This window comes from Carassius auratus, chromosome 48 (assembly GCF_003368295.1).
Source record: "Carassius auratus strain Wakin chromosome 48, ASM336829v1, whole genome shotgun sequence".
In the NCBI taxonomy this organism is placed as follows: domain Eukaryota; kingdom Metazoa; phylum Chordata; class Actinopteri; order Cypriniformes; family Cyprinidae; genus Carassius; species Carassius auratus.
This window is the reverse complement of record NC_039290.1, coordinates 4,011,917-4,032,301: the sequence shown is the minus strand read 5'-3', so window position 1 is coordinate 4,032,301 and position 20,385 is coordinate 4,011,917. Positions and strand designations below refer to the sequence as shown.

Sequence of the window (20,385 nt, the reverse complement as noted above, 5' to 3'; positions counted from 1 at the left end):
AAGGAAGTCTCTCGCCATCACACTGACACTTAAATCAGTGCTGTGGAAACAGATGTGGATATACCAGATATTGACTGCACTGTCAGAACAAGTGGACCTGGTTTCATCACTTGGAACATGACAGACAGGTAAAGTCTCATAGATCAGATTTGAGAAAAAAATCTCATTTATGTGGCTTGCGAACAAAGCCAGTACAATGCTCATCATAATTATTAATGCTTTTTGTGCTGCACTAACAATATATATTATAAATGTTATTGATTGGTTGTTCAGAATGCTTTTCATAATTTCAAAAGGTAACAAATAAATATGGTCTTGTGCATTTTCTGTCTTTGGAAACAATCCCATTGTAAAAGATAAAACATTAGAGAATAAGGTTCTCCATGAAATAGACAAGTGTAGTCCGAATGAATCATTCATAAGGGACCGTTTATGAGATGGGTGAAGCAAGAGTTGTGTCTGCTGATTTTTTTTTTTTTTTTTTCATATTCTGAAAGCTGGAGCTGTAATTGACTAAAATTAAAATAATAATAAATGGTAACTGAAATAAAGCTGAAATATAAATATTAAATAAATAAAAAAATATATTTAAAGAATTAATTAAAATGACAAAAGCACTTAACAAAATTACTAAAACTAAAATTTTAATGAAAACTAATAAAATATAATTCCAAATAATAAGTACTGTAATAGTATATAAATAATGCTAAAATAACACTGTTAAGAGCTAATAAATGAATAAATAACACAATTTACTGAAAATTGTTTTTTTTTTTTTTTTAAGAAATTAAGCATAATGAATCTTTATTGAAGTTTAGAAGATCCTCTCATTATTTTCATGGAAAAAGCAATACATAATTTCTGCATCTTTATTTCACTGGAATAACATTAAGGGGATAAAGATTTCTTTAATACATTAATCGAGGAATTGGTGTTTGCAAAAATGTCGGAAATTATTATTATTTTTTTTTACACATTTCAAATGCACACAAAACTGGCTTGACGTATTTTGTATGTTCATGTTGTCATAAAAAAAATCTCAGCTTCATTGGTCAACTGTTATATGTGTGTGTGTGTGTGTGTGTGTGTGTGTGTGCGCGCACATCTGTGTGTATGTTGGAGACAGTTGAAGCCAAATAAGACGTGTCAAAAATCAAATTGGAAATGCCAATTTCACTTACATTCAGGCAACTCGCATCATGCCTAAATTGTACCACTTGTTTCATGTGTAAATGAATGGCTTCTGCTCTGTAATTTAGATTTTTGAGCTCTCCCACACACCCTCGATCTCTTTCGCCCCGTCTTCCTCCCCATTTCCGTCTCGCTTCCTCTTTCCAGTGTGCTCCTCGACCCCACCGCTCATCCAGAAACGGCCAGGCCTGCACAGACAAATCGCATTTCTCTCTGCGTGCCGGTTCTGAGTCAGTAGCTCTACCATTAGACAGTTTCTGATAGAAGAACCTCATCTGTAAGTGTACTGAATGTCTGCTGCTGTTTATCAGTGCTTGTAAGGAGAAGGTGTGAATGAGAGGGGCTGTAGAGAAGAGGCTGCTGTCAGGGTGGAGTGTTTTCACCTCCTCCATATTGATCTGACAGTCTCACAATTGCGTGATGGGAATCCTGACTTGTCTCTCCTTTTCTGTCCGTCTCACTCTGTTGCTCTCTCTCTGTTTTATCCGTCTTGCTCTCTTTTTCTATCTCAAGGATACACGCTTAAATGGCAAGATTTACATGGAGCGAGATAAGCCAGCATGTTTCATTCATTCGCTGCCATTTCAGCCAGGCTGAGCTCAAGCTGTGCACCAGAACACAGTTTGTGTGCATTTTTGTAACGCTCTTCATCCCGACGACCCCCAGTAGCATGTCAGGATCAGTGCACAGGAAAGAGGATAGGAAGAGATGTTGAGATGCGCATGAATTAAAAAAAATGTTGTGAGCCAGATACAAACTCTAGATTCCTACATGAACAGCAGTTGTTTTATGTTGAGTATTTTGGGCTTTTTAGTAGAGGGAGAACAGGGAATCTGATGACGAGAAGTATGGGTAATGGGATCGAGAAATATTGCGAGACAAGTTCAAAGTCTTAAGCTGAATATGTCCATTAATGTTTTTATTTATTTATTTAGTCAGTCTGTCTTTTGTCCGTAATCAGAAGTTATTCCTAGTAATGGAAACAATTGGTTCAAGAAAAAAGAAAAAAAGTCTGATTGAAATCCATGTTTACCACATAAGCACCAAAGCTCAATGTGTCACTTTAGGTTAAGGTTTTTTTTTGTAGCAATTTTTTTTTCTTTTTAATTTTCTAAATGTTAAGAAGGGACAGTAAAAGATGGTGAGAAGTGTGAATCTATTCTTTTTTCTTTTTTTTTGAGACATTTTTGTCTTTTTGGTCGACAGATGGCATGATATTACTTCTAAAAATACAAATAATTGGTTCAGAAACAAAACATATTTCTTGCATAAACTCCCCCTTTTTTGGTGGGGGGTGCATTTTGTCGTTTTTACTGAGTGGAAACACGATAGAGAAAAGGTAACGGTATTGAGTAACGTTGAGAGTCTAATTCAAAATCCTTTTTCACACATTTTGGTATTTTGAGCCTTTTTGTTATTTTTTGTCTTTTTAGTGGATACATTGTACTGCAAGGACAGGAAATGATGATAAGAAGTGGGGGTAATCAGATCTGAAGATTTTGCGAGCTGCAGTTGTTCAGTGCGTCATTTATTAGTTTTATTTAGTGCCTTTTTGTCTTTTATGGTGGATAGACAGACTGCAGAGACTGGAAGTGATGGTGATAAGCAGGAGGAATCGGATTGGAAAAGCTGTGAATCATATTAAAATCCATACTTCCCACATGAGCTCTACAATCTACATTCTTTTTTTTGCAGGTTTTAAAATGTTTATAAAAAGTATTTATTGAGAATCGTTTAAGAGTAAATCTGTAGTACCTGTAGTAAATCATAACCTCTTGTGGCTTTTTGCTTGGTTTTATGACAGGATTTGCGCTCGATGGAGGCTCGCACTGCACAAAAGAATGAGAAAACTTCTAGTGTATATAACAGCATTGAATCATATCATTCTCTTTTTTCTCTCTCTCCAGTATGACTATGAAGGAAATGACATCAGCGACCTGCCGGTAGACCTCTCGGTTGTGTGGAATGGAGATTTCGTCATTGACAACCCCTACAATATCCAAGGTACAGCTCGTATCCGTTCCTCTATAGTCAGTCTTTCTGTGTACCCACACCTCTCTCCAGTTTGTCTGTGAAGACAAATTAGGTCCGTTTTATGCCTGGCTGCATGTCAGGCCTCACTGCTCTCCATACAGCTTATCTGGTCCTTCCTGAGCTGTGACTGCAGCTCGCTCCTGCTAAACAATAAGAAACCACGTGAAACCCTCATTCGCAAAGAATGAAAACAGATACAGCTGAGAAAGTGTGGTTTTGGGTTCACATCCCCATCTTGATGGCCACTTTGCTCATTTTGGGTCAAGTTCATTGCCTGGTCTATTAAGAGCAGGGGTATCAAACATATAGCCCACAGGGCCGAATGTGGTCCACAGAGGTGTCCAATCCGGACCGCAAAATGTGTGTTGCTTTTCCGAATGTCAGTGTGACCGCAAATTAATTGATTTCAGACAACAGCTCAAGAAACAAGATGCTAGTAATAAGTGTGTTATATTAGTCACAACGTTGTCTGTTCATCTTTGTTTCAGCAATAAAAAAAAGGCTTTAATAAAGCTGAGTAATTGTGCGTCTCCAAGCAGCACTGTGTATTTTGTTACTGAATGAATTTTGAACAAATCATTTGAGTCAATGATTCAGTGGCCCATTCATAAAGACAATCACTAACTTCTTTTCTAAAGGAATCAGCCATTTTCATTGAATAAGTCAAATGATTACTCATTAAGAAGGAGACTTGCTGCAACCTACTGGCAGCTTTAGTGTCATTTATTTAACCATGACGGGCTTAAACCAAACAAGGTGCAATCTCAAAAACACACTCTGCAAAATATGGCAATTATTACTTTAAAATAAATAAATAAATAAAAATTATTGCACACCCCTAAAATAACCTAGCATCGTCTTTGAAAAAAGTTTTCCTAGGTTTTTTGTCAAATATATTGTGGTTTGTATGGTAAATGTTAATGTAACTGTGAGCAGACAAAGGGTTTAACAAAAGGTCATTTGGCCTGCACAAGGGCACATTTCCTCAGATCCGGCCCTCAACCTAAAATGAGTTTGACACCCCTGATTTAGAGAGAGTGGTGAATGAATGTCGACTCCAGAGGACCATCCAATTGATCACCACACCTGGGCCAAGTCAAGATCTTAGCACTTTGACTGATATAATGCTTTTCCATTATAATATATTAGATAATATTTCTATACACTACCATTCGAAAGTTTGAAAAAAATGGATAGTTCAGACATCTGTAATCTTCTAAAAGACTTCTGTTTCTAAAAATGTGGTTCTTTTGAATTTTTCTTTATCAAAGAATCCTGAAAAATGTATTGTATTGTATCATAATGTATCAGAATAATGTATCAAATGTATAATATTGATGAAGATTAGATTTTTTGTTGAGTACCAAATGAGAATTAGAATGATTTGTGAAGGATCACGTGACACTGAAGACTAGAACATTGGCTGGAAAATTAACCTTTGCCATCACAGGAATAACATGTTAATGAAATTTAATAAATAAAAAAATATACATTTCACAATACTTCGTTTTTACTGTATTTTTATCAAATAAATGCAGCTTTCGTTGGCATAATATCCTACTTTTTTATTTTTATTTTTATTAGAAATAATTTACTGACCACAAACTTTTCAATGGTATTGTGTATATAATAATAAAAATAAGTTATTATTGGTGTCTTAAAAGGATGACTGCACTGCAAAAAAAAAAGTTCTTCAAAAATGCATAGAATAAGAAATGGGGTTAAAATTAATTAAAAATATATTTTTTGGAAAACTAGTCTTAATCTCTTATGCAACTTTTAAACTATGCAAACTGTCTTGTTTTTAGGAAATTGGGATATATTTAGCCCATTTCTCTCTCTCTCTCTCTCTCTCTCTCTCTCTCTATCTCTCTCTCTCTCTCTCTCTCTAAGCAGCGTCTTTATATCACAATAAATGTATTCAACTTCGCCACACTGCAAGACAAAAAAAAAAAAAAAAACAGCTTTGCCCTGGAAGTGGAAATGATAATGTAATTAAATCATTCATTTGGTTCAGTTTAATTAGTGCAGCAATACTTTTAAGATTAGCCGTGGCTAATCTGATTAGCATGAGGCTGCGACGGATGGATACACTGTCTCCTTTGAAGTCCAGTGGCAGTATAAGACGCCCAGCCAACAGAACATTCACCCAGTCCCCTGAAGCTCCAGAGGCCCACGAAAAATCTGCCATCTTTCCCTTTACAATGGGAATTTAACATCTGTAATTTGCTAATTGTTAGCTGAAGTAAGTTCACAGTTAAAGGAAACTACTTAAACATTTAGATAAAAAATGTTGAATAATGTGTCTGTGCTCTGATTTTTATTTTTGCGGTTTGGATTATTATCAGTAATAGGTGATGGTTGTGTGGAATGACTAATTTGTTCAACTTCAAGTACTCAAGTACATGTATTCTGCTAAAAATAAAAAGGTGCCATGGTAATATTTGGATGTGAACCATAGTAGTCTTTGATATACCCTGGAATACCATATAAATACCATAGTATATTGTGTTTACATGGTTATGAAATTGTTATGCAAATTTTTATGCTTTTCACTGCTTAAAAAAAAACTTAAACTAGGCTAAGCTGGTTAGCTGGTCTTCCTACCTGGCCACAGCTGGTTTAGTAGGCTGGCTTTAGAGGGGTTTTGACCACTACCTTAGCTAGTCAGTATTGGTCACCATCTGAACAACCAGCAAAAAACAATTTGTCCAGCTTATACCAGCTACATCCAGATTTAACCATCTAAGACCAGCCAAGCAGCTTAGACTGGTTTTAGTTGCTTATTTATTTTTTATTTATTTTTTTAGTTAGTATGATATACTGTAAAGGGGCATCTCGGTAAATTAGAATATTGTGGAAAAGTTAATTTATTTCAGTAATTCAACTCAAATTGTAAAACTAGTGTATTTAAAAAAATTCGATGCACACAGTTTAAGTCTTTTGTTTCTTTTAATTGTGATGATTTTGGCTCAATTTAATTTAATTTAATTGAACAAAAATCTCAATCACTATCTCAACAAATTAGAATACCGTATTTTCCGAACTATAAGTTGCACTTTTTTTCATAGTTTGGCTGGTCCTGCGACTTATAGTCAGGTGCGACTTATTTATCAAAATTAATTTGACATGAACCGAGAGAAATGAAGCCTACCAAAAAAGCATAGAGTGCCCTCTCGCGGCTGTAGATGGTAATGTTTTCTCTTGGTTCTATATAAATGCGACTTATAGTCAAGTGCGACTTATATATGTATTTTTCCTCGTCCTTATGTATTTTTGGACTGATGCGACTTATACCCATCTATCTATCTATCTATCTATCTATCTATCTATCTATCTATCTATCTATCTATCTATCTATCTATCTATCTATCTATCTATCTATCTCTCTCTCTCTCTCTCTCTCTATATATATATATATATATATATATATATATTTATATATATATAATATTTATGAAAACATTTGTATTACATAAGATACCATCTGATACCATCACTCTACCTTGTTACTGCTTTTTCTGTATATTAAATGAATAAGCCACTAAGGTTGTGCTTGATTTTACCACAGTAAAAGGGTGTATTTTGGCTTATTGTGAGATGCAGATGAATCACTGTAACTCACGCATAAAACAGTGGCAACAGTAATATGAAAAAGACACTGGTGTTTAAAAATATTCACATTTGTTAAGTCTAATAATGACAATAAGCACTTCTTCAGTCGGGTACTATAGTTAATTAGCTCAACTGTAGATGGTTTATGGTTGCCAAGCAACTTAGCACATTAATATAAAATTCATCTGATGTGCGGTCGCAGGTTTTGTCCTCTGCTCTGTGTGCTTATTCATCCCTGTCTTTATCTCTCTTTCTCTCGGCAGCGCACCTGTACAAGTGTTACGCCATGCGGGACAGCTGTGGGATGTGTTTGAAAGCAGATCCTCGGTTCGACTGTGGCTGGTGTGTACAGGAGAAGAAGTGTTCGCTGAGACAGGAGTGTGCTCCTCCGGAGAGCATCTGGATGCACCCCAGTGCAGGAAACAGTCGCTGTGCACATCCCAAAATCAACAAGGTAGCACCCGCTCCCATTCTGTCACACCCCATTCAACACATTCAGTATTTACAAGGCTGTCAAACACACTTTTTTATTGTGTGAGCTAGACTTGTACCGGTATTCAGTAATGCAATATATCACGGTAATGAATATGCACAATATTGTTATCGTGGGCACTTCTAAATACCATGATAATTATATTACAAATTATTCTGAATTTGGAATGCATTTTAAGAATACTATTCCCATCAATTGGTCAAAATGCACACCACTGCTGTATGCTGCTTAAAAGACTCTGTGTATTATTTAATGAGCTAACTATGACTCCTGTTTTTTTCTTAAAGAGCCAGTAAGATGAAAATTCTAAGCTTCCTATCACTGTTTATAAGTCCTGTACATTAGGTTTAAATCCATCCAAGGTTTAAAAAACATTGTCCTTTTGTCAAAATATCATTTTAAAATTACCTCAATTCTCAGAGATCCCCAAACGGTTCGTGCGAAGCTGTTCAAAAGATTCAGTTTCCTTAAACCCCACCTTTCGGTAGCATACTGTGTTCTGATTGGTCAACTAACATAGTCAGTTTTGATTGGTTGTTCCGCACACAACTTCATGGTAAACAATGTGTTAGCATCTTTTTGGGGTGAATTATGTCTTATTCCTCTCATCGCAAAGCAAACAGTAAAATAAAAAAAAACTTGAACAGTCTCGCTGCTTTTTCTTCTGTGTGTGCCTATTCAAGCCGCGCGCTTCAGTTTGAATCTGAATAGCGCGGGGGTGTGATCATATTAGATATAATGAAGGGAGACGTGAAAAACAGACATCGCGTTGTTTTCATATGGATTACTTTATCACAGAATATCTGTTAGCAGCACTTGTTACACTTCATTTTAATGACGTGTTTGTAAATGAAGATCAGCACAGACAAAGGCTGCAGACAGCATACATACTGATAAGACGCTCGGGAGAAAACAAACACATAACTTCATAATCATACTTCGCGTTGTGATTCGGAGATGCTTGTTGGTCTAAATAAAGTTGGTAATGAACCCTCTTTTATGGCCAAACGCTTTGAAAATCCCGCCGTGTACTCATCGAGATTAGAAAAGCAGTCATCAGTGAAATGTTTTGAACACAACAAAAGGGATTTGTTGTACTGCTCTGGTATTGTGGTAAAAATGAATTTCAGCCATTGGTTCTTCTGATCTTCATTCTTTGGCAGTGAAAATAAAACAAACTTGCCTTTACAATTAAAAACACACTGTCTCCTCGACATGATGCTCTCACACCAACCAGAGCGTCTGTGTGTGGGGGTGGGGCAGGTCACAGTTTTGTTTCTCCCAAGACAGTAGGCGGAGATTATTATGCAAAGTGTTCCTAGTGACGTACATAGAGATGGGCAAAAGATTTGAAATCTATAACGACTCGTTTCAGCGATTCAGAGTCGACTCCTTACTTTAGAAGCCAATAACTTTATAAATCGTGTACTTTTTGGTTTAATTACTTTGCACATTGTTTGCACTGATGGACAGCTACATCATACACTGTAATACAGGTAATTTTTTATTTCCCATCTGTGTGGCTCTTTAACAAAGATTAATAACTTCTGTAGCAAATGAAGCTATTGTGAATGTTAATGGTTAACTAATGAGATTGTAAAGTGATACCTATGGGTCTTTTATAGTTCTTTTGCACTTTAATCTGTGCAAAACTTTTAACTTTATATATTTTTCTTTATTGTTTTATTTTATTTAAATGTTCAGTTATTTTTGTTATTAGAAAAAAGTTATTTACCCTATTATATTAAACTATATTTTGAGCACTTTTTAAAACTAAATTTAAATACCGTGATAATACAGTTTACCGTGATAAAATCATGAGCAATTAATCACAACAGGAAAATTTGATACCAGCATATCCCTAGTGTGTGCATTTATCAGGTGTTGTATTTTGCAGAGCATTGTTGATTATGAAGGTTGTTCATTAGTGCTTTCCAAAGAACCTATAAAGTACATTTTCTCCTATATAAGGTTTTTGAAAAACTTACTGGTTCTTGTAAATAATGTTTTTGTTTATTGGTTCTTTAGATCAGCGTTTACATTTTAGGTTTCTGTTAGAAACCTCAAGTCTTCCTGGGTTCTTTGAAGCACCATTGTGGTTTTGTCAAATATAATAAAAATTATAATAAAATATTAAATACAATTATATGAAATATTGTTTCAATACAAAATAAGCTCAGTCAACTGCATTAGTGGCATAATGTTGATTACCACAGAAAAATAAAATAAAATAAAAAAAACTCCACCAAGGCTATCCTGAGGCACTTAGCATAGCCTTAGGGGGGTGTCGTGGCCTAGTGGTTAGAGAGTTTGACTCCTAACCCTAAGGTTGTCGGTTCGAGTTTCGGGCCAGCAATTACCATGACTTGAGGTGCCCTTGAGCAACACATAACACATATGCTCTTCATCTAAGAAAAAGAGACAATAGACCTCCATTTTAAGTTTCCTACAGTGGCTGTGCCAAACAGATCTCTCACTGTGCTTTTATTGCTGTGCAGCGGTGTATTGATGTTAATATATTGCGGTGTGCCAGTGCTGGCAGCTGGCAGTCTAAGAGACAGCGGTGTCTCTCAGTAAGATTAGCCCCTGATACTGGGTAATTGCCAGTGGCACAGTTGCTAATCCGTTAGCTCATGCTTGTCTCTCTGCTTACTTATCGCTCTATAACCAGAACTGAAAGCTTGAATGAAAGGAGAAACAGAAAAGGAAGCGGTAGAGACAAAGAAAGGGAATGGAGTACGCTTGTTTTCAGTTCACATAGAATCGGCTGACTGGGATGTGAAGAACAAACTAAATTTGAGTTTATATTGACAGACTTTCCCCTCCAAAGTAGCTCTCAGATCAGATGTGTTGCCTTCAGAGACGAGACACTAAGCATTGTATGTTCTATCTATGTCTCGTGACCAAACCATGGTCATGTTTGATTTAGAGTTGTAAGTTGTGAAAGATGGAAAAACAATGCATTTAATGAGTTCAAACCAACAAAACACTGTAAAACATTACCACAGGCTGCATTTTCTTCACAGGCTCATTTTTGAGCATTTGTGGTACATCTCTGATGTTATTAGAGGGAACACAGAAGGGTAGTGAACAAGGTCCAAATAAACACTCGCCAAATGTGTGTAAAATCGCCTTTGGTGAGTAAATAAAAGGGAATTAGTAGCCAGTTGGCCCAGAATTTGGAACTGTAGCAATAAATGGTTTCATTAAAATTTTGAGAAAAATTTGATATTTAGCAATGCAAATCAAATCGTCCGCTTTATAGTCAGTGGGGATATTTATCATCATTAGTTTACTTAGCATACTAAGGTTTTCATTCCCTCTGATCTTCATGTTCAAGTGAAAATATTAATGTTATTTTATTATTATTTAAATACTACTGAAGTTTTTATATTGTAGTCAATTTGTTTCGTTTACATTAAGAATATATCTTTATTTTATAGTCATTTTGTTTTTGTTATTGACATCTTATTTTTTAGATATATATCAAATAATTGTATTTATTTATTATTTATTTCAGGTTTAGTTCAGTCAGTAATTTTAGTAGTTTAACCTAAACGTTTGAATGTTGTCATGAAAAACTGAAGTAACTTTAATAAAAAATAAAAAGCTTTTTTGCAATTAACAATTTACTTTATTAAATTAAGATAGTTAACGGTAACACAACTAGCAACTGTGAGCAGCAAACTTGTTTATTGGCCCAGGATAGAGCAATAACTTTCCATATAATATCTTAGCACAAGTAATTTTACACTGTGCCTATATATTGTATTCTTTTCTTGCAGTCTGTTTTTTCCTACCACACTCATTCCCTTGCTTCTTCTCCATTCACTTCAGAGCCGTGTGACTTCGTATATTAACCGGTGGATAAGCTTCTAATTTCATTTGGAATAGAGTATTTAAACTGGGATTTTCTGTCTCCTCAGAAAGACCCCTGGGTGTGAGTTGTAATTGAATTTGCTTTATGTCTGTCTTATTGTCTGCTGTTTTGTGTCTCAGTTAAAGCTGTCTGATTATGTCAAAGTTGTGCTCCTCTTTCATTCTAAGGGCCATAGAAGTTTATAATACCTGGAGAGAGCTAGCTGTAAGCGTTACCATTCATCTAAATGGCAGTAACTGTAAGTTTTGCAATATGCTGGGTAGAGAAACCCTGACAATCATGGGGAAAAAGTCCCTCCTAAACTGCTCCTTAGCTCAAGTTTTTCGCAAAAAGCATCTCTTCACTTCGGCATCAATATCGCATTAACTTGCTCAGTGTAGATTTTCTCCTTTTCTAATTACAGCAGAGGAACGCGCACCTAACTGGAGGCAAGAGCAAGGTTTCTGATTCCAAACATTCTTTTCTTTATCTGGGATTTTCTCTCATTATCACACACACACAAACACACACCTTTATCGCACCTCTGTAAACAGCAAGCAGTTCTGATAAGCTTTGACACTGAAATATGTAAAATATACATGATGTTCTGCCTTGTTTTTTATGCAGCGAGATGAAGTGAGACATGCATGGGAGGCAGTGGGCCTTTGATTGGATGATTTGGTTTATGTTCTCTTCATGTAGGTAACAAATGAAAATAGTCTTAAGCCTCATGTTCCTTTTGGGAGACGGACTTTTGCTGCCGCCCATCCAAGTCTGGCCATGATTGGACGCCACCAAGCTACATGTAAAACAACCCCTCTGAAACCAATTACAGACTGCTTGTTCCTTCTTGTTTCGTTATGCTGTATTCTTTATTGGCATCGCTCTGTACGAAAAGGCAATTTTTGAGTGTATGGTCTATGCGAGGTTCTAAGATTGGCTTAGGGGGAGAGGGATTTGAGAACATATGCTACAAACAAGCAATATTGGATGGGAAAATAGGAATAAAAGGAAGCAAATTAGGGCCCTGGAAAGCTGCATAGCTGAAATGACAGTTATGGCAGAAGGTTGTTGCGTTTTTCCATTCTTCAGTAGATTGGTGGAGGCTCTATAAATAGGAGGTTTTCTGGGTGAAATCCCAAGTGAAGCTGTTGTACTCATAAGCAAAGACACTTAACCTCAATTACACCAGAAAGCATACAGCCGTAGACGTACGGAAAAAGGGGGTGCCAGACAGAACTGTGTTGTGTGTCTGGCTGAAGTGCTGGTTTTTGACAGGTGTTACCAATGCTGCATTTCTGTGATTGCCAAAAGATGAAGAACCAACTTGCTGATGAATATCAGGGAAAGACCGACAAACAGACAGACAGCAACATCAGGAAAGCATCAAGACATGCACACTGTGCAGGTGGCCTGTGGGCGGATGGGATCTGGAAGACTGGGTTCTTCAGATGCCCCAGTCTGCCCCTATTCTTTTCACCCACCATCTTTTCTGATTCCTCCCACTCTCCCATCATTGTCATCCTCCCACGTATTGGATAGGGTTGGGGGAATGCGACACACAAACAGAAATAATCTCGCCACTGGAAATCGTCAGGAGACTTTGTGCATTCTGGTGCACTTTAATCTCAGTAATTGCATATATTTTTTGAAATGTATCATTACCCAGAGCTGATAATGAAGCAAGATTTACTTAACTGTGTATAATTTAACAAGGTCCTGGGGGAGAATGTGTATGTATATTAGTGTTTTCCCACTTGTGTTGAGAGATTTTATTTTTATCTGTCATTTCGCTCTAAGGCTGATTTAATTAGAAATTCATAAATTGTTTTGAACATAATAAAAGACTATCTAATGTAGGTTAATTTTAGTGTAATCCCGAGTGACAGGCTTCAGTCCAAATTCTTTGATTTTCAAGTCAAGACTACCGAATCACAGTACAAGCTCTATCAACACAGCTTGAATCTATTTTGCTTGTTAGGTTGTTGTATTGACATTGCGGTGCGGTCTGAGGAACTGAGGTTCCTGGGGAACTGGTCAGTCAATGAAGTTTTGCGAGGCTGGACTTGCATTGAGTCTGCTAGAAAATCTAGTGAATTCATCTTTCTCAAAAGTGCTCATTGTATCAATACTCCTTACATTGTTCCAGTTATAAAGAAGTTGTGTGTAGTCAGCCAAGCCAATCTCAGTTGGCTGGCTCTTGTCAGTAATGAATACAACAGGTTTTTATGCCATTCAGCACCAACTTTGAATTTAAGAATGTGGAATTAAAGTTAATTGAATTTCAATTAAATTAGTGTTCATTTTGTCAGCCATTTCTAATTTAGTCTTAGTCTTTTAAATGACTCTTAGTCTAAGATCCTGTGTCAAATGTGCCTTTTAATTATCATATTTAGTCAACCTTATCCTGTTTTTGTTTATTGATATTTTAGTCAACTAAAAGTTTGAGCATTTTACTTTTCACCACATTTTCATCATGCTGCATAATGGTTTAACTGAATAATTCCAAATCGCAATAATGTTTCTCTATAAAAACAACAGTGTTTGAATAAGTGCATTTAATCAGCAACCACAATCGCAAACAAAATAGTCGAGATCTCATGACAGAACACAGACTGGCTGAATGACAAATTCTGAACATCTCACATGGATATCACTAAACTTGTATTCAGATCATCGTTGGCACTTCCATAATGTATTACGAGTGTGTGGATGGTTGCCAGATTGCCAAAATTAAGCAAAACAGTCTACAGAAAATATAACAGAACACCGAAGCACTGATTTTGGGATTTTAACACAGAAGCTCTGATTTGGGGATTTGAACTCTTGATATTTGGAAACCACATACATGAAAGCTTGCATAGTAGAGGCACGAACAGCAGTCCAAAAAATATTTTGTCTCCTTTAAAAAAAAAAAAAAAAAAAAAAAAAAATATATATATATATATATATATATATATAATATATATATAGTTTTTTTTTTTTTTTGGTTTGCTGTTTTATGGTCCGTTAAATCTTCTGCTCTATTTTATTTTATTTTTTTGTTTTATCCAATGCAGTGCACCAAAGTGAAAAAGTTTGTTAAATCTCTTTTCCTGCCATTCCAGTTCAAATTCTACAGTGAGGCTGAGGCATTACCAAAAACAAAATTAGAATTTCATTGCAAACATTCTTATTTCACACTTGTTGAATATATGGTTTGCTGTGCTACAAAATTTTCCACATAGGGGTCCCCCAGGGCTCCATTCTAGGCCCTCAGCCATTATGGCAGTGATGTAGCTGAGGGTCGGCTCCAGGTTTCTGTGGAGACCCTGTGGTCGGGAGATCAGGCAAACAGAGTACCTATAATTACCTCATGATGGCTGTTACAGGTCGCCATCCTGCTGTTACCACTGCTCATCATTCACCATATTTGTTTTGTCATGCCACACCTGTCCTCGTTACGGAGAATAATCCGGCTAAATAAATCACATTATCCTACTGCCTTGCGCCATGCGGCTCTGAAGCGTGGATCTGGGAGCCTGGGTAATAAGTTTCAATTAGAGGATGGATGGAGGGGGGTTGGAGGGGGGTGTCTCACCAAGCCCAGCATAGGGGCTTCTGCTCCCCTGTGCCGAGGGGTGATTTGTCTTCATTAAAATGCAAGGCGTCTGAGTTTGTGTTGGAACTGCAAGACTATAAGGAGCTATAGGGTTCAATGCCAAGACCTGTCCACATACCAGAAAGATATTATATGGTCTACATATATCAGAATGTAAAAAAATATGTCAAAGTATCGTTCTTTTCTTACATTTCCTGGTCCTGCTCTCTGCACATCATAGCAAAAAGTCCAAAATGAAAATGTAGTTTGTTGTATTATAGTCAGTTAAATCTCCATCTCCAGTGAAACTGTCTCTATTTCCTTCATTTTACAGCTGTTTCCTGAGACTGGACCACGGCAAGGCGGAACCAGACTCACCATCACTGGAGAGAACCTGGGTCTGCAGTTTAGGGACATTATGACAGGGGTTCGGCTGGGAAAAGTACCCTGTGTTCCTATTGAAGAGGAATACGTTAGTGCAGAAAGGTGGGTATTACATACAGTATTTTGGCTTCAATTTTTCTGTCCTTTTTCAGTACTGTGAATCTGCTTTGAAACAATCGCTACTGTATAAAGCACTATTAAAAAGTTACTTGATTAGAGCCATATTTAGTATTTGACAGAGATTAAACTGAGGCTGTGAGGAATAGAAATACAGTACAGTGTGTTCCGTGGATTATACTGTTGTATAACATGGCTAAAGTCCATAACACTCTTACTTTTCAATGTATAATCTGTCAATCTCAATCCACAGAGTGCATTTTTAATACATTGTTAGCTCTGGTTACTGATTATTCTTTTAGCATACGCTTCTAGTAGTTCCATTTACCATATTTCACCACATCGAAATCAAGTATCCTTGCAGTGCATAAATCAGTGTAGAAAATGCATAAACATGTCTGCAGATTATGTCTGGCCCGGCTAGTAAACAGACACAGATTAATTATAGTAATAATATTTACACCGTATCATATAAATGTATCCATTCACCTTCCTCCCTTTGAGACTTTTGGTAACTTAGCAGTGCTGTTAATCAGAAACCCTAAAGAGGATTCCAATGTTTTTCATCTTCCACAGGATTGTGTGTCTTCTGAATGATGCCACAGGATACCGTGTGCAGGAAGCCCAGGTGGAGGTGTGTGTAAGAGACTGCCTGGCTGACTACAGAGCCCTCTCACCCAGGGCTTTCACCTTTGTGGTGAGTGTCTAAGACACTTAATCCTTAATCAGATCTTCCTGTCTTTTGGATAATTTAAATGCAAAATGGATGCATGTAATTCCAAATGTGCATATAAATGCACTACTATTCAAAGGTTGTTGTTTTTTTCCTCTTTATATGACTTATTTAGCAAGGATGGATTAAATTGACAAAAGAGTTATATTTCAAATGAATGGTGTTCTTTTGATCAGCTTTGCCATTACAGATATAAATTATATAAAAAATTTAATCTAAAATTTTTTTTAATTTTTTTTTTTTATTATTAATGATATAATTGTGATGATGTAATTATAGGTCAACAAAGATACTATTTTTAAAAACTTTTATAAATCTTGCCAACCAAGTTCTATATGCATAAAGTGCATATAGTATTGTGGCCTTTTACTAATAATGTATAAAATAAGATGACAATAACAAACAATGTGCTTCTTCAATTTGTCAATTTCTTCCTTAGACGCCATACTTCGGCCGTGTCCAGCCCGCTCAGGGACCTCTTTCAGGAGGAACCAGAATCACTATTGAAGGAAACCATCTCAACGCTGGCAGCTCTGTGGTGGTCAACATTGGGCGTCACTCTTGTCACTTTAAAAAGTGAGCAAATCTCTTCTTTATCTTTTGTTTATCTTTAGTTTGTGCCATTGTTTAGCAGTTTATATCTTGCAATTGCAAGATATAAACTCACAGTTCTGAGAAGGAAAACAAGCTTTCAGAGTCTAATAATAAGGCAAAAGCCCCAAACATTGAAAAAAGCATACAGTTGTCTGTCTTGCTATTGTTTTATCCATCCATCTCTCTGGTTTTCTTTCTAAGTTTGTGTTTCTGTCTGTCATACAGTTTCTGTTTGTTTGTTTGACTGTTTTATATGTTCTATAGGCTCTGCGCCAGTCGTTTTGATGGTTAGCCTGTTGGCTGTTTTGGTGTAGCATTTGCCAACGTACAATCTCCACTTGCTCGTTAATGTTGTTCTTTTCTGTCTCTCGCTCTCTCTGCCAAGTTGTCTCCCTCTGTCTTTATCTGTGTCCTTCCAAAAATCTGTCTTCAGCTTCTCACCTTAGCACGTCAACCTGTCATTCCTTCAGTCAAAATGCCCAGGCCCATTTTTTTAACCACCGGCATGTGTCTACAGCATAAAGAGACACTTTGAAGGCAAGAACATCAGCCATGTTATGGCACAGGCCGTCCCAGTCGATTGTGTGCTTCCGTTTGTGGACGGGGACATTGAATGAGTGTTCCTGCATCCACCTGTCTATCTGTAGCACCAGACCGCTCTGCATTGCAGCAGGGAATAAACACATTGTCTCGCTGCCAAGTCTCAGACATGAGAAAGGGAGAGAATGAGGATTACCGCGGTTCTTGTTGACTGAGACGTCAGCCACACCTGGTCTCAGAGCCAGGATTCACTTCAGATAGAAAGTCCACTTCCTGTTAACCCATTGTGCGAGGTTGTTAAAGGAATAGTTCATTCAAAAATCAATGTTCTCTTATCATTTATTCACCCTCACATCATTCCAAGCCTTTCTTCCTTTCGAAGAACGTTCACGCTGGAGATTAGGGCCATTCATTTCTCAAAAAGTCTACCCAGAAATTTACAGTAAATTAAGTCATCGTTTACCCCACCACATGTCATTTTAAACTTATAGGACACTCTTTCTTCTATAAAACACATTAGGAGAAGTTTTGAAGAATGTTCACACTCCTGGCTTCAACACAGTGAAAGTGGATGGAGACTAGGGGGTTTTCATGCCCCAAAAATCCACAATTACCCCACGTCATTTGAAGCCTGTGTGACTTTTATTTTTCTTCTCCGAAGAAAGTTGGGAAAACAGCGACATTTCATCTTTTATTAAGAAAGAGAGTCATAGTTTTGGAACGACATAAGGATGAGTAAATGATTTCTCTTCCATTAAAGTATCATGAAAGTAGTACACACATCATATGCACTATGTTCTAAGTCTTTATAAGCCAAAAATATATATATGAGGAACAGACAAAAATTGAATTAAGTATTCACTGAAAGTCTTGCTTGATAGGTGGATATATCGCATGCGATTGTGACGCACATTTCGTCAGTAAAGCCGGTCCCCTGATTAGCGGTAAATAGCCATCACCTGCTTTCAAATGAAGGTGCATTTAATAGACAGAGCCGTAGATCACGGACAAGCTATGCAATATCGTGTTCGTTATCGCAGACGCATGACAACAGCATGCGATATATCGCCCATCCCTACTTGATAGCTGTAGTCCCTGTTGCGCTTTCATTTCATGGAAAGGGCAGCTAGGACATTTTGTGAAACATCTGCTTTTATGTTATTCAGAAGAAATACTGTCAAACAGGATTCAAAAGCCACAAGATCTTCGTTTTTCGGTCGAAACATCCCTTTCAGATGCCCTGCTTCTTTTTCGTGTGTGTTTTGTCTTCCATTCATAATATTCAGTTAATTCACATTCAGATTTATTCTACATGTCTATAATCCAAATTACATATTTAAAATGCTAAATCTAAAAAAAAATATATATATATCCCAAAGCAATGATTGCAATTCTGCTCTTCATGCCGTTGAATGTCTGTGTATTTTACCTTTGAGGAAATTTGTGGCTTATTCACTCCACAGATATAAAAAGATATAAAAAAAAATAACTCTCTCTCTTTGCACTATTCCATCTTTTTTTTTTTTTGGTGACAACCACCTTGTCAAAATATGTGCAGTCTTCAGAGGATTTCTGGGGTGTGCATCTTGAAAAGCGTTCCCATAGCAACGTGTTAAGGGGATGTGCATGGAGATTGCAGGCACGTCTCCAGTACAGAAGGAGATAGTGAAGCAGACTGAGAAAAGCAGAGCTAAAGTCTTTGAAACCCATATGTTTGTTACCACAAATGATGGAGCTTTATCAAACATACTTAACTCTTACCGAGTACAGAATCTGTGTTGTGATAAAATAGAAATATGTTGATATGCTTACTCGGCACATGATCTGATTCTGATGAGAATTACAGTAAATACTTCATTTGCTCTTTCTCTAACGCTTCGTCCATGACTGTAGGCGGAGCTCTAAAGAGATCGTGTGCGTGACCCCGGCCGGCGTGATTGCGGGAAGCACTCCAGTTATGGTGGACATAGACTCTGCTGAGCTGAGGAACCCCGATGTGAAGTTTAACTACACAGAGGACCCCACCATCATGAAGATAGACCCGGACTGGAGCATTGCTAGGTAGGCCACACAACAGTTGCATGGACCATCGTTTGAGTTTAAATTAAAATTGCAACATTATGATTTCAGAATAGAGCGAAAGCCTGACTGCAATTTTTGTTGTTGTTGTTGTTGTTTTTGTTTTGTACCATGGCCTAGAGCTTTGTTTATGTGCCTTAATATATTAAGCAGTAGTCTCTTTCCTGATCTTGTCTCTTTTATTCCTTCATTGTCCTGTAGCTTCGTAAAGCAAAACAAAAAACAGGTAGTAATAATAATAATAATAATAATAATAATAATAATAATTATTATTATTATTATTATTATTATTATTATTATTATTATTATTACATTTTTCTCTTTTATGAAGATGGAGGACAATTATTATTGTTGTTGTTATTATTACATTTTTCTTTTTTATGAAGATGGAGGACAACTTTTCTGTAAATTCAAGCTATTTTTAAGTAACACACATCAAATTTATTTTAACTATATTGTAGATTGAATGCCTGTTAACACCAAAGATGATAACTGTAACAATAACGATAACTATAAAGTTTTAATAATCATTCTAATTCTAGGAGAATAGGGTTGTTTGCACCTCGACTATAAATATAATTACACAGAGAAATTATATTTTTGAAATCACTTAGAAAACGCTAAATGTGCTCGATGTTTCACATTATGGACTTTATTAAAATACTAAATTTTTTTTTTTTTTTTTTTTTATATATAATTTGTACGCTGGATCTAGACATGTCGATCCTCAACAGAAGGTATTTTAAAATGTCACCTTGTTGTTTTTTTCGGAGTGGTTAGCATGTTCTCCAACACATGCTCATGTGGTAGTCATTGATTCACAACTGGCCCACTTTTTGTCAAAGTTCCCTTGTCATCATTTTCTGTCATCTATCTACTTTCTATTATTTATTTTAAAAAAATGGCAAAATTTAAAATGTGGCAATTCCTTGGAGGTTGATACAACAAAGAAGTAATAAAAATCAATATGAAGCCATTTGTATTACATTTTCACTTGACACATGCGCAGAACTCATTAAGAGGTTGAAAATTAGATTATTTTAGGGATCAGATGTCTGCACCTATGAGAAGAGCTGCTGTCAAGTCATGATTTTGCAGCTTTCCAGGGAGGAGCAGCGATTTGCACTAAAGCATGTCTGGTCTGTCAGTGTCGGGGCTGAAATGAA

At 36.5% G+C, this 20,385-nt stretch overlaps 1 protein-coding gene across 3 annotated transcripts in view; it reads left to right on the top strand.

Moving 5' to 3' along the window:
• Positions 1-20,385, top strand: part of LOC113065553 (plexin-A1-like) — a 202,874-nt gene that overhangs the window by 146,939 nt on the left and 35,550 nt on the right. For all 3 annotated transcript variants that reach the window (XM_026236885.1, XM_026236888.1, XM_026236887.1), the window contains 6 exons: positions 3,099-3,195; positions 7,104-7,294; positions 15,107-15,258; positions 15,850-15,970; positions 16,446-16,582; positions 19,034-19,201. In XM_026236885.1, the coding sequence (XP_026092670.1) occupies positions 3,099-3,195; positions 7,104-7,294; positions 15,107-15,258; positions 15,850-15,970; positions 16,446-16,582; positions 19,034-19,201 (866 nt within the window). The remainder of the gene's footprint in view (positions 1-3,098; positions 3,196-7,103; positions 7,295-15,106; positions 15,259-15,849; positions 15,971-16,445; positions 16,583-19,033; positions 19,202-20,385) is intronic.